This window comes from Phoxinus phoxinus, assembly GCF_949152265.1.
Source record: "Phoxinus phoxinus genome assembly, chromosome: 23".
NCBI classification, from domain to species: domain Eukaryota; kingdom Metazoa; phylum Chordata; class Actinopteri; order Cypriniformes; family Leuciscidae; genus Phoxinus; species Phoxinus phoxinus.
Window position 1 is genome coordinate 1,998,787 of NC_136898.1, and position 11,216 is coordinate 2,010,002.

General features: G+C 40.5%; 1 protein-coding gene across 2 annotated transcripts in view; it reads right to left on the reverse strand.

The window, feature by feature from the left end:
• Window positions 1–1,462: 1,462 nt before the first annotated feature.
• Window positions 1,463–11,216, reverse strand: part of LOC306991856 (zinc finger SWIM domain-containing protein 6) — a 100,465-nt gene continuing 90,711 nt past the window's right edge. For both annotated transcript variants that reach the window (XM_079600081.1, XM_079600082.1), the window contains exons 11-14: window positions 10,920–11,077; window positions 5,177–5,340; window positions 5,003–5,084; window positions 1,463–4,231 (exon numbers count right to left, since the gene is read on the reverse strand). In XM_079600081.1, coding sequence (XP_079456207.1) covers window positions 3,369–4,231; window positions 5,003–5,084; window positions 5,177–5,340; window positions 10,920–11,077 — 1,267 coding nt within the window. In that variant the 3' untranslated portion in view covers window positions 1,463–3,368. The remainder of the gene's footprint in view (window positions 4,232–5,002; window positions 5,085–5,176; window positions 5,341–10,919; window positions 11,078–11,216) is intronic.

Genomic DNA, 11,216 nt, shown 5'->3' on the forward strand with positions numbered 1-11,216 from the left:
CGGAATTATCCTTTAACGCTGTGAGTTTATAAGCCAAAAACTGCACCTTTATGATCAGGGCATTAACTCGGTCTCTGTATATCGTAAATTTAGCAAAACACGACAAATACAATGTACAGTCTTAAGCACCTTATCAGTGTGAGAATGAGTTCTTCCTGCAGTATTTAACGTCGTTCTTCAGCCCTCGCCGCTCTTGACATCTCAATGGCTGAAGCTCTTGGCTGGTAATTCCTGGAAGTTCGTCACTGAAAGCAATGGCGAGTGTGAGAGGATCTGTTCTTGTGTAACAGTGGTCAACCTTATCAATGCACTCCAAGTGTGAAGGAGCAACTCGAGTGTCACAATCTTCCACTGCAGTCTGTGCGTCCACTTCCTGTCTGTGTGTCCACTTCCTGTTTAGTTTAGACAAGAGGGACGAGTCTTTGTAGAACTGGCATCTGGAAATGACCAAACTGTAAATCCTAAAGTTAAACCAACTCAAAGGATTGCTGAATAAACTATATTTAAGACTTTCATTAAAACTGGGAGTTTCTTATATCATCTGTTCCAAATCTCGAGTGAGCTGCCATCCTTTTAAAGTCTTAGACAAGTTTCCCTGTGAAGGATGTTCAAAAAGGCAGTCAGCACTATTATTTTTGCCTTCTCAGATATTGCAAATATTATTCATGAATAAGGCGATACCAGAATGCAGTATGAGTTTGGTGGGGGGGAAATGCATACAAGATGGTGTAGGGAAATAAAATATATTTATCTCTGTATTTATCTCTAAATATTATACGTTTATCTCTGTAAAGCTGCTTTGAAACAATCTACATTGTTAAAAGCGCTATATAAATGAAGATAACTTGACTTACCATAATATCAATATATATATAAAAAAGATATAAAATATACTATTTTACTCAATATTTCTATATATTGTGTATTGTCCATTTGTGTATATTTTCATCCATATTTGTGTCTATTGTGATTTGTCCATTTTATTTATTTGATATTGAAAATTTACAGGTGAAACTCGAAAAATTTGAATATGGTGCAAAAGTTCATTTATTTCAGTAATTCAACTTAAAAGGTGAAACTAATATATTATATAGACTCATTACATGCAAAGTGAGATATTTCAAGCCTTTTTTATCATTTTAATGATTATGGCTTATGGTTTTCATAAGCTGTAAGCCATAATCATCAAAATTATAACAAATAAAGGCTTGAAATATCTCACTTTGCATGTAATGAGTCTATATAATATATTAGTTTCACCTTTTAAGTTGAATTACTGAAATAAATGAACTTTTGCACCATATTCAAATTTTTCGAGTTTCACCTGTAAATATTAAATATATTATAATACATTTCTCTAGACACGTGCATCATCTTGCATGCTTTTTCATCAAACACAAGAAAATCAGTGATGTAAAATGTGCGAGTGTCATGCACACAAACGACTCAATGATTTGCTTCCTCTCAAAAAACTAATTTTAATTAAAACAAAAATGTTGAATCATTAACAAGTTTATAAAACAGTGATTTAGTTACATAAATAAATTGATATCGGTGTATCAAATCTTAAATTCAACTTCATGAGAATGTTGACACGGGTGAAGAAGTACAATCGTTTACCTTGTATAATAAATAAAATGAAAAAAAAAGAAGATATTTCTGTTTCTAAACGAACAAAATAAAGTAAAATAAAAAGAGCTACAGACAAACCTCTAAGGAAGGGGACACTCGACAACGTTTTTGCACCAAAAACATAGGAAACCTGCTTTTAAAGCACAGAATACAGAACCATTCAGCTAAAATTAAAGACAGTAAAATTGTAACCAAAGTTGGTTGGCTTTCATTTTTAACGAACAAGTTTGGTAGTTAGAACTCCAGTTTGGTTATTTTAAAGCGTTAAGACAAGGCAAGAAAGAAGGCTGTTTTCGTTTCGTTGAGGAATCCTATAGGAACGACAAAACGTTTAAAAAAAACAAAAACATTTGAACAGTCAGACCTACACAGCAACTTTCTGTCTTGCACAAAGTTAAGATGTCAGCAGATAGGCATGTACATGTTATTGTGCATAAAAATGGAGTTTCGTCGTGACTCGATTATTGTGGAAAGAGACAAGAGCGTCAGGCCAATCGCTCGGCATGTTTGCGTTAACATCGATACTGTTGGATCTACATTTCTAGGCGTTTTTTGAGGCACGTGGGCCTGCGTTTCTTGCATTCCCAATTCTTAATGCTAAGGCTTGCTGCTCTGGTTCACTGGGTGTCCGTCCAAACCACTGGTGCCCTCGGGTCTACGCCAACGCCGACTCCACCCAGATCGTGAATCGCGCATTAGCATAGAGACCCGACACACGGGTTCACCGCCCGATTCGAGCCCCGACAGCACGGCCGTGTTCGGAAAGGCACGCTAGCGCACTGGCACTACGGATGATACTGTGCAATGCAGATTAAATGTGAAGACGACGAACTGAATTAAACATGCAACGTCAGGAGAAACGTTCCTCGTGGAATAATAATAATGCCTACCGTTTCCGTTTTCCCGCGCAGTGCGGGCGCGTGCGCTAGCCTTCCGTTCCGAACACAGCCCGAGGCTCGCGTTTCGTTTAGTCCCTCTGATATGTTTTATTTCAGACCAAGGTACTGCAGCTTCAAGTATTTTGCATTACATAGAATATTCTTTTTATAAATTAGTTAACGTATACATTTTTTCAATATTCAGACATATACTATCATATATACAGTACAATAAAATGCTCTCATTCTTTCATGACCATTTTTTTCTTATTTTTTTCCTTTTTTTCAAAGAGAATCCCTGAGATGTATGTCGACAGTCGCTAAGTTTCCACAAGCGCAAGCACAATGGGGTTGAAGCGTGTGTGTGTGTGTGTGTGACATGCTTTTGGACGAAACAGCACTGCAAAGCCACGCAATTAGCCTGGTGAACTGAAAAGGAATTTAAAAAATAAAAAATGGAGACGTGTTTTTGTTTTTCTGGTTTCTAACACTTCTTTAGTACACTGGTAACGTGTGACTGGTTCAGGAAGGAGTAAAGCTGAAGCCGTACGAGGTACTTGTCACTTAGGATGGAGGTGTTGTTTGGTTTAAAGCCATTTTTCTTCTTCACTTTGAGGCTGTGAATGTTAAACAGAGAGATCTGGAGTGCTGTGTGGACTTTCGCCACTGGACAACATATACTCAGTGTAAACCCAAACGTCGTGACATACTCTTTCACACAAATAAAAGGGGAAACACACAAACTTCCAACATGACAACGTTCCACTTTTTTTTCCCGTTTTCTTTTTTTTGCGCAAGTCTATACACATAATACCGGTGTGGTTCGTAATGTTTTTCTCGTCTCTAGGCAAGCGAAAGCTAGCCGAACCGCTCTCGCACGAGCATCATGAGTTTCTTTTTGCCTTTGTATATCTGTTTCAGGTTGTCTATGAACTGTGTGAACTGGATGTGTCCGTCGTGCGCCATGAGGAAAGTCTCTCTGGCTTTGCTGAGGAACTCGATGAACTCGCTGTAGTGCCGCGGGCTGATGTGCGTGAGCCGCGAGTGCGTCGTGTTAATGTACGCCCCGATCGTGGCGTCCAAGAGCTGTCTTAGCGGGGCTTTATCCAACGACATCAACTTCCCAGAGTTCCTACGGCTATGCAGCGCCACCAAGCCGGGCGTCGTCAGCGTGCAACGCCGCAAAATGTCCGACAGCACGGTTGCGCACTTCACGCTTTTCACCACTAGGGGGATGATAGCGGCCAGCTCGTTCTTGCCTAGCGAGTGGCTAAGCGCACAAGCCCACAGTACGTCGTTAATAGCGGGATGCGTGTCCTGGTTGTAACTCAAGTTCAAGTGGGCCATCGCTAGCGTGGCTAGTTTATACGCGCGGTTCGGATAGCCGCGGTGCTCCATGTAGCGCGCGATGGTGAACAGTTGCGTGTAACTCATGCCCGTAGTGGCCGCGTCCAACACGATCTGGTATGCCGTCTCGAAGGCGATGTGGTCCTTCTCGCAGAGCGTTAGCGCCGATAGCGCGCAGTTCTGAGGGTCCTTCATGGCGCACTGCAGGGCTAGCGTCCGCGCGCTGCTCGCTAGGTTCTCCTGCTGATGGCAGTCCAGGTGTAGCCGTACGATGGTGCTGTTGGACATGACGGTGGTCGCTACGATGCTCGTGGCCTCGGTGGGCGTGAAGAGCGTAAACCAGCTCTGCATGATGCTGTCCAGTGCGTAGACCCCTGCGCAGACACACACACACGTCAGTCAACGTCATTAAAGAATTATTAATTATTTATTTAATTATCATTATTAATATTTTATTGGGTTCAGTTATATATAAAAATTAAATATTTAGTTCTTTAAACATGTCATATTATGGAAGCAACTGCAACATTTTAATTCTAAAAAAATAAAATAAATAAAAAATAAAATTATATATATTCAATAAACCATTCACTTTATTAAAAGTAAAATAAAATAACAATTTTGCACAGCTGCTGCATTTATATACACACAAATATGGGGCCTAATTTTTTATTTTATACTAGCTTTGTACATAAATTTAAATTCTGTGTACATATGAAGTTATTAACAAAGCTAATATTTTAATTAAAATATTCTTGAAATATCATATATAATATAATATATGTAAAAGTTAAAACTATATATATATACAAAAATAAGATTTTATAATTAATATATATATATATATATATGCATTTATAAACTATATAATATAAAATCTTTATTTTGTTATAAAACAAACGATTTTTACAGAAGCTTTGCAAAAATAATAATTTATTTTACCATTAATACTGTGAATTGTTTATTGAACAGTATTTTTTAATCAGATTGCAATTTTGTAAAAGCAATAAGTCACTCATGGCTGTGTATTATGGTTATTTTACTCTGTTGTTTCGCTATCTCACTGTGGTAAAATCACCGTAAAGTACAGCCTTGACTGGATAATTGCTTTAGCAGATCTGGTAACACTGAAAGCTCAAACTTACCAACTTCTGTGGCACATGTGACTAGCCATCGTACCATCTCTCGCCGCCGCCAGTTCAGCGTCGAAAGCGTCATTCGCATTACCTGAGAGTCATCAGGAAAGAAACAGAAAGCATGTAAGGAAATGAGCACAAACGGGTGTAAGTGTGTGTGTGCTGATGGAGAAGTGTGTTTACCTGAAGACCCAGCTCCAGGGAGACCTTTAGCAGAGTGATGTCCGGCAGACTGTCCATGAGCGTCGCGATCTTAAAGGCATCCTGCGCCAGTTTGAAGATGTGAGAGGACGAGTGAATGTTCTTCTGTATGGACTCTAATACTGTCTCTAACCTTCGAGCGTCGCCTGCAAACACACAACACATGAACATCTCAACAAACGTGTTACGCCTTTTACAAGCCAGAGAAACTATGATAGATTACAACTGGAAGTATGCAAATTATGTAGTGTATTTTATATTTCAAAATTATTGAAAGTTTGTTAAACATTTTGTAAGCATATTGCATAGTTGTGCTTGGATTCGATGATTTTATTTGTGAAAATAACGGAATGAAACAAGACAAATTGTGCGACATCATTTTTGGCAAGACTGTCATACAAAGAAATTATGAGGAACAAATGCAAATACAAGAGAGAATCAACAAAATATTAATAACTGAATATGTTGTAATCAATGCATGCATGCATATATATATATATATATAAACCTTCACCAAGTTTATAATTATGTATAATTTGATGCATTTAAATAATGCATTCATGATTAAACATTACTGTAAATATATAAATCATTTATTTAATTATTAACATTAAGTTGATGAGATGAATATTAATGCACTGCTGATCGATTGCTGTCGATTCGGACTCCTCAGGTACTCATGCCCATCCCTAGTGAAAATACAAGGCAGGACAGAGAATGTGTAATATTTCATAAATATTTAATGGGATATAAGCGGATTCACACAAGTGATGGAAATTTGACGTGACTGGCCATTTCTGTAAACACTGCAAACAGTCGCCAGTGACCTTGGAGAAACATCAGGAGCTCAGAAACACTGTCTACAGCAAACACACACACACACACACACACACACGCTTTCTCACTCACACAAACACACGCACACGCTCTCAATCTCTCTCTCTCTCTCACACACACACGCTCACAGAATGCTTTCTCACTCACACACATGCACATACAAACACACGCACGCTCTCACACACACACGCACGCTCTCACACGCACGCACGCGCTCTCTCACACACACACAAGCTCTCACACACACGCACGCACGCTCACACACACTCACACTCTCTCTCACACAGACACACACACGCTCTCACTCACACACACACACACACACTCTCCCACGCACACACGCTCACACACACACAGACACACACACACACACACTCTCACTCTCTCACACACACACGCTCTCACTCTCTCTCTCACACACACACACACACACTCTTTCTTTCTCTCTCTCTCTCTCTCTCTCTCTCTCTCTCTCTCTCTCACACACACACACACACACCCCTCTCTCCCTCTCTCTCATACACGTGTGTTCTCTCTCTCTCACACACACACACAGTAATTTACTCTCTCCCACACACACACACTCTCTCTTTCTCACACGTTCTCTCTCTCTCACACACACGCTCTCTCTATCTCACTCACACACATATGCACGCGCGCACACTCCTGCACACACACCATCATGAGCCGTGAGTCAGCACTAGCGCCAGACGCTGAGAAAACCTTCAGCGCTGCGTTCAGAGACAGGATTTCCACTCATCCTCAGTTTCCTGATCTCAGCTTCTCTGCGATCAGATCTTATAAATAGTGTGCAACTTTTCCAAGCGTGTTGTTTCCCCAAACAGAGGACACGAATGCAGATTTGGTTTTACGCTCAGAACTCGTTGTTTTGCGTCTGCGAGCGGAAACGCACTTCACAGGCCTGCATAGTCACAGCGCAGTCCCAGCATGCAATAGCCGTCATTTCAGCGTCGAGGTTAACTATAGACCCGATATAGTCCGGCTATGAGGAACACACTTCTCGACAAAATAACCTTGAATTTGGTTACATGTGGTTTTTGCCAAAATAACTTGTGAGATGTTTGATATTCCATCATGTGAGCAAAGTCAACAGTGATTACAATGTGTTCGGTTTCATTTCTTCACTCATTTCATTTCTTTATCTAATTGATGACAAGTCTATCATTGGGTGATGGTTTAGACGTCCATTACATTTTCACCGACGGCCCAAATGTTGCCTAGTTTTAGTCTAGACGTCTGGACTGTGTTTGGACGCTATTAGACGTCTTTTAAAGGTGAACTAAGGCAAGGCAAGGCAAGGCAAGGCAAGTTTATTTATATAGCACATTTCATACACAATGGTAATTCAAAGTGCTTTACATAGAAGAAATTAAAATAATCAAAAGAAATAAGAATAATTAAAACAGTTTAGAGTAAAAAATAAAAATAAAATAAAATACAGTGCAAACAGTCGGACGAACAGCGGCACAGTGCTCATTCAGTAAATGCAATGTTAAACAGAAGTGTTTTGAGTCTGGATTTGAATGTGGCTACAGTAGGAGCACACCTGATCTCTTCTGGAAGCTGGTTCCAGCTGCGGCTGGCATAATAGCTAAAAGCGGACTCTCCTTGCTTTGAGTGAACCCTTGGTATTTCTAGTTGATGTGATCCTAATGATCTCAGTGATCTGTTGGGTTTATATTCAGTGAGCATATCTGCAATGTATTGAGGTCCTAGGCCATTAAATGATTTATATACCAGTAATAATACTTTAAAATCAATCCTAAATGTGACTGGAAGCCAGTGTAAAGACCTGAGGACTGGTGTGATATGTTCATATTTTCTGGTTCTGCTCAGGATCCTGGCGGCAGCGTTCTGTACGAGCTGCAACTGTCTTATGGTCTTTTTGGGAAGGCCAGTGAGGAGTCCATTACAGTAATCCACCCTGCTGGTGATGAAAGCATGCACAATTTTCTCTAAGTCTTGACTGGAAACAAAGCATCTAATTCTTGCAATATTTTTTAGATGATAGTATGCTGATTTAGTTATTGCTTTGACATGACTACTGAAGCTAAGGTCTGACTCTAGAGACACACCAAGATTCCTGACTTGATTTTTAGTTGTTTGACCTCTGGAGTGAAGGTATGCATTCACCTTGAGAACTTCATCTTTGTTTCCAAACGCAATGACTTCAGTTTTGTCTTTGTTTAACTGAAGAAAGTTTTGGCACATCCAGCTGTTGACTTCATCAATGCATTGGAACAGGGAGTCAATGGGGCTGTAATCGTTAGGCGATAGGGCTAAGTAGACCTGTGTGTCGTCTGCATAGCTGTGGTAAGAGATTTGGTTCTTTCTCATTATTTGGCTCATTGGAAGCATGTACAGGTTGAATAGGAGTGGCGCAAGAATTGAGCCTTGAGGAACTCCGCATGTCATGGATGTCCACTCAGACTTATGGTCTCCTATACTCACATAATAACCTCTCGCTTCTAAGTATGACCTGAACCATTTTAGGACTATCCCAGAAAGACCCACCCAGTTTTCCAGCCTGTCAAGAAGTATGTTGTGATCAACAGTGTCAAATGCAGCACTGAGGTCGAGTAGTACCAGCACTGATATTTTGCCTGTATCAGTATTTAAGCGAATATCGTTAATTATCTTTATGAGCGCTGTCTCTGTGCTGTGATGCGATCGGAAACCAGATTGAAAATTGTCAAAGTATCCATTCGAGCTTAAGAATTTGTTCAGCTGATTGAAAACAACTTTTTCTATGATCTTGCCAATGAAAGGAAGATTTGAGATCGGTCTATAATTGCTTAATATAGTCTTATCAAGATTACTCTTTTTTAGGAGGGGTTTGACAACTGCAGTTTTCAGGGAGTTTGGAAAACTTCCAGAGAGAAGTGAGGCATTTACCACTTCTAGGAGATCTGCTTCTAAGCTGTTTAACACACTTTTGAAGAAAGATGTGGGAAGAGCGTCAAGGGCGCAGGTTGATGTTTTAAGGTGCTGTACGGTTTCTTCCAAAATTTTGCCATCAATTTCTTTGAAATCAGACATAGTAACTTTCTCAGGTTGTGGTCTGATCTGTCTGACCCCAGTGCAACTCAAGGATGTGCTGATCACCTTTCTGATATTATTGATTTTCTCAGAGAAGAAAGAAGCAAACTCACTGCACTTGCTGTCTGAGAGCATTTCACTGGGAATCTGGCTCGGGGGGTTTGTCAGTCTCTCTACAGTAGCAAAAAGAGTGCGTGTGTTGTTTAAGTTGCTGTTAATAATATTTGAGAAGAAAGTCTGTCTAGCTTTGCCTAGTTCCATATTGAAAGCATGGATGGTGTCTTTGTAGATGTTATAATGGACTACAAGTTTTGTCTTCCGCCACATGCGCTCTGCTTTTCTGCATTGTCTTTTCATATTTTGCACTGCTGTTGAGTTTCTCCAAGGTGCCTTTTGTCTACCACTCTTCCTGACCTTCACAGGAGCAATATCATCAATTACACTTTTAACTTTTGAGTTAAAAGAATCAAGGAGAAAATCAACAGAGTCAGCAGATATGCTTGGTGTTAAAGATATAGCCTTCATAAATAGTACACTAGTGTTCTCATTTAAGCATCTCTTTTTGACAGACACAGATCTAGCTTCAATGGCAGGAGAGATCAATATATCAAAGAAAATACAGAAATGATCAGACAGTGCTACATCCTTAATAACAATCGATGAAATGTTTAGACCCTTACTGATAAGTAAATCTAGAGTGTGTCCACGATTGTGTGTCGGTCCATGTACATGCTGAGTCAGATCAAAAGTTTTTAAAACAGTTTTGATTTCTTTTGCCATATTGTTTTCTGCATTGTCTATGTGGATGTTGAAATCTCCAGCAATAGCAAAACAGTCAAACTCTGAGGAAATGGTTGATAACAGTTCTGTAAAATCCTCAGCAAAGGCTGAAGAGTATTTTGGAGGCCTGTAAACAATGATTAGTAAAATGCGTGGAGCACCTTTTAACACAATACCCAGATATTCAAAAGACGGGTAATTACCAAATGATATTTGCTTACATGGATAGACATCTTTAAAAAGAGCAGCTACTCCCCCACCTCTCCTACCCGCTCTGCAGACACTCATAAAAGTGAAGTTAGGAGGTGATGTTTCATTGAGGACAGTTGCACTGCAGTTGTCTTCTAGCCAAGTTTCATTTAGAAACATAAAATCCAGGTTGTATGTGGTTATTAAGTCATTGACTAGAAGTGATTTATTTTTAAGTGAGCAGATGTTTAAGAGTGCTAACTTAACAGTCTTACTTTTTGTCCGCACAGCAGTCTTAGTTTGGCGTGTAATTAAGTAACTTTTTTACCTTAACTGATCAACTTCGGAGTCACTGGAATGGTTATATTACTTATTTTGGGTTGAATGGTGGTGGTTTCGCACCCCCCTGGTGCCCGTGAGCGGAAAAACAGCATTTGCAACTTTGGGCCGGCGGCCCGCCGGCCTCTTCGTCTGGAAGTATCGTGTGATCCCAAGTCTCGCGAGGTAAAGAATTGCTTTACTGCAAAAAGAAATCTGCTATAATGCTGTCATTATTGCGCTCCCTCACGCTGTTGGAACCCGAATGAAGACGACGTTGCAAAGAGTTTCCCATCTGCTTTGATGTCGTTGATCTACTAAGCCTCTAGTGTCTGAGAATAGCCAGCGAGTTTTTAACAGTTGTTGTCAAATATCTATTCCGAAGCTGCGGGGGGAGCTCTAGAGAGAAACCTCCGAGCAAAACGCGAGGATACAACAAAGAAATCCCGATCTTACTGAGGGCTGCTTTAAACGCAAAATAGCTTGCTGGGCTCAGTAACTGAAGCCTGCGCTGGAGTGATGGAGAGTGATGGAGACTCACCTTTGGCTGCGGTCAGCATGGTGGAGGCCAGCTCGCACTGCTGGGACTCGATGTGGCTGAGGGTGAACCACCGCGGGTAACGGTTGGGGACGACTGATACTATATGGTGAGGCCGGGACATGTCGCCCGAAGGAGCCGTGGATTCCAACACTGGTAACCTACGAACCAAAGAGACAGTAACATTGTCAGTTTCAGAAACAGCAGAACAGTCAGAGCAACACACACACACACACACACACACGAAGATGGAGTAGCTAAAAGTTTAAGAGCGTTTTCACACCTGAAAGTCCACACCAA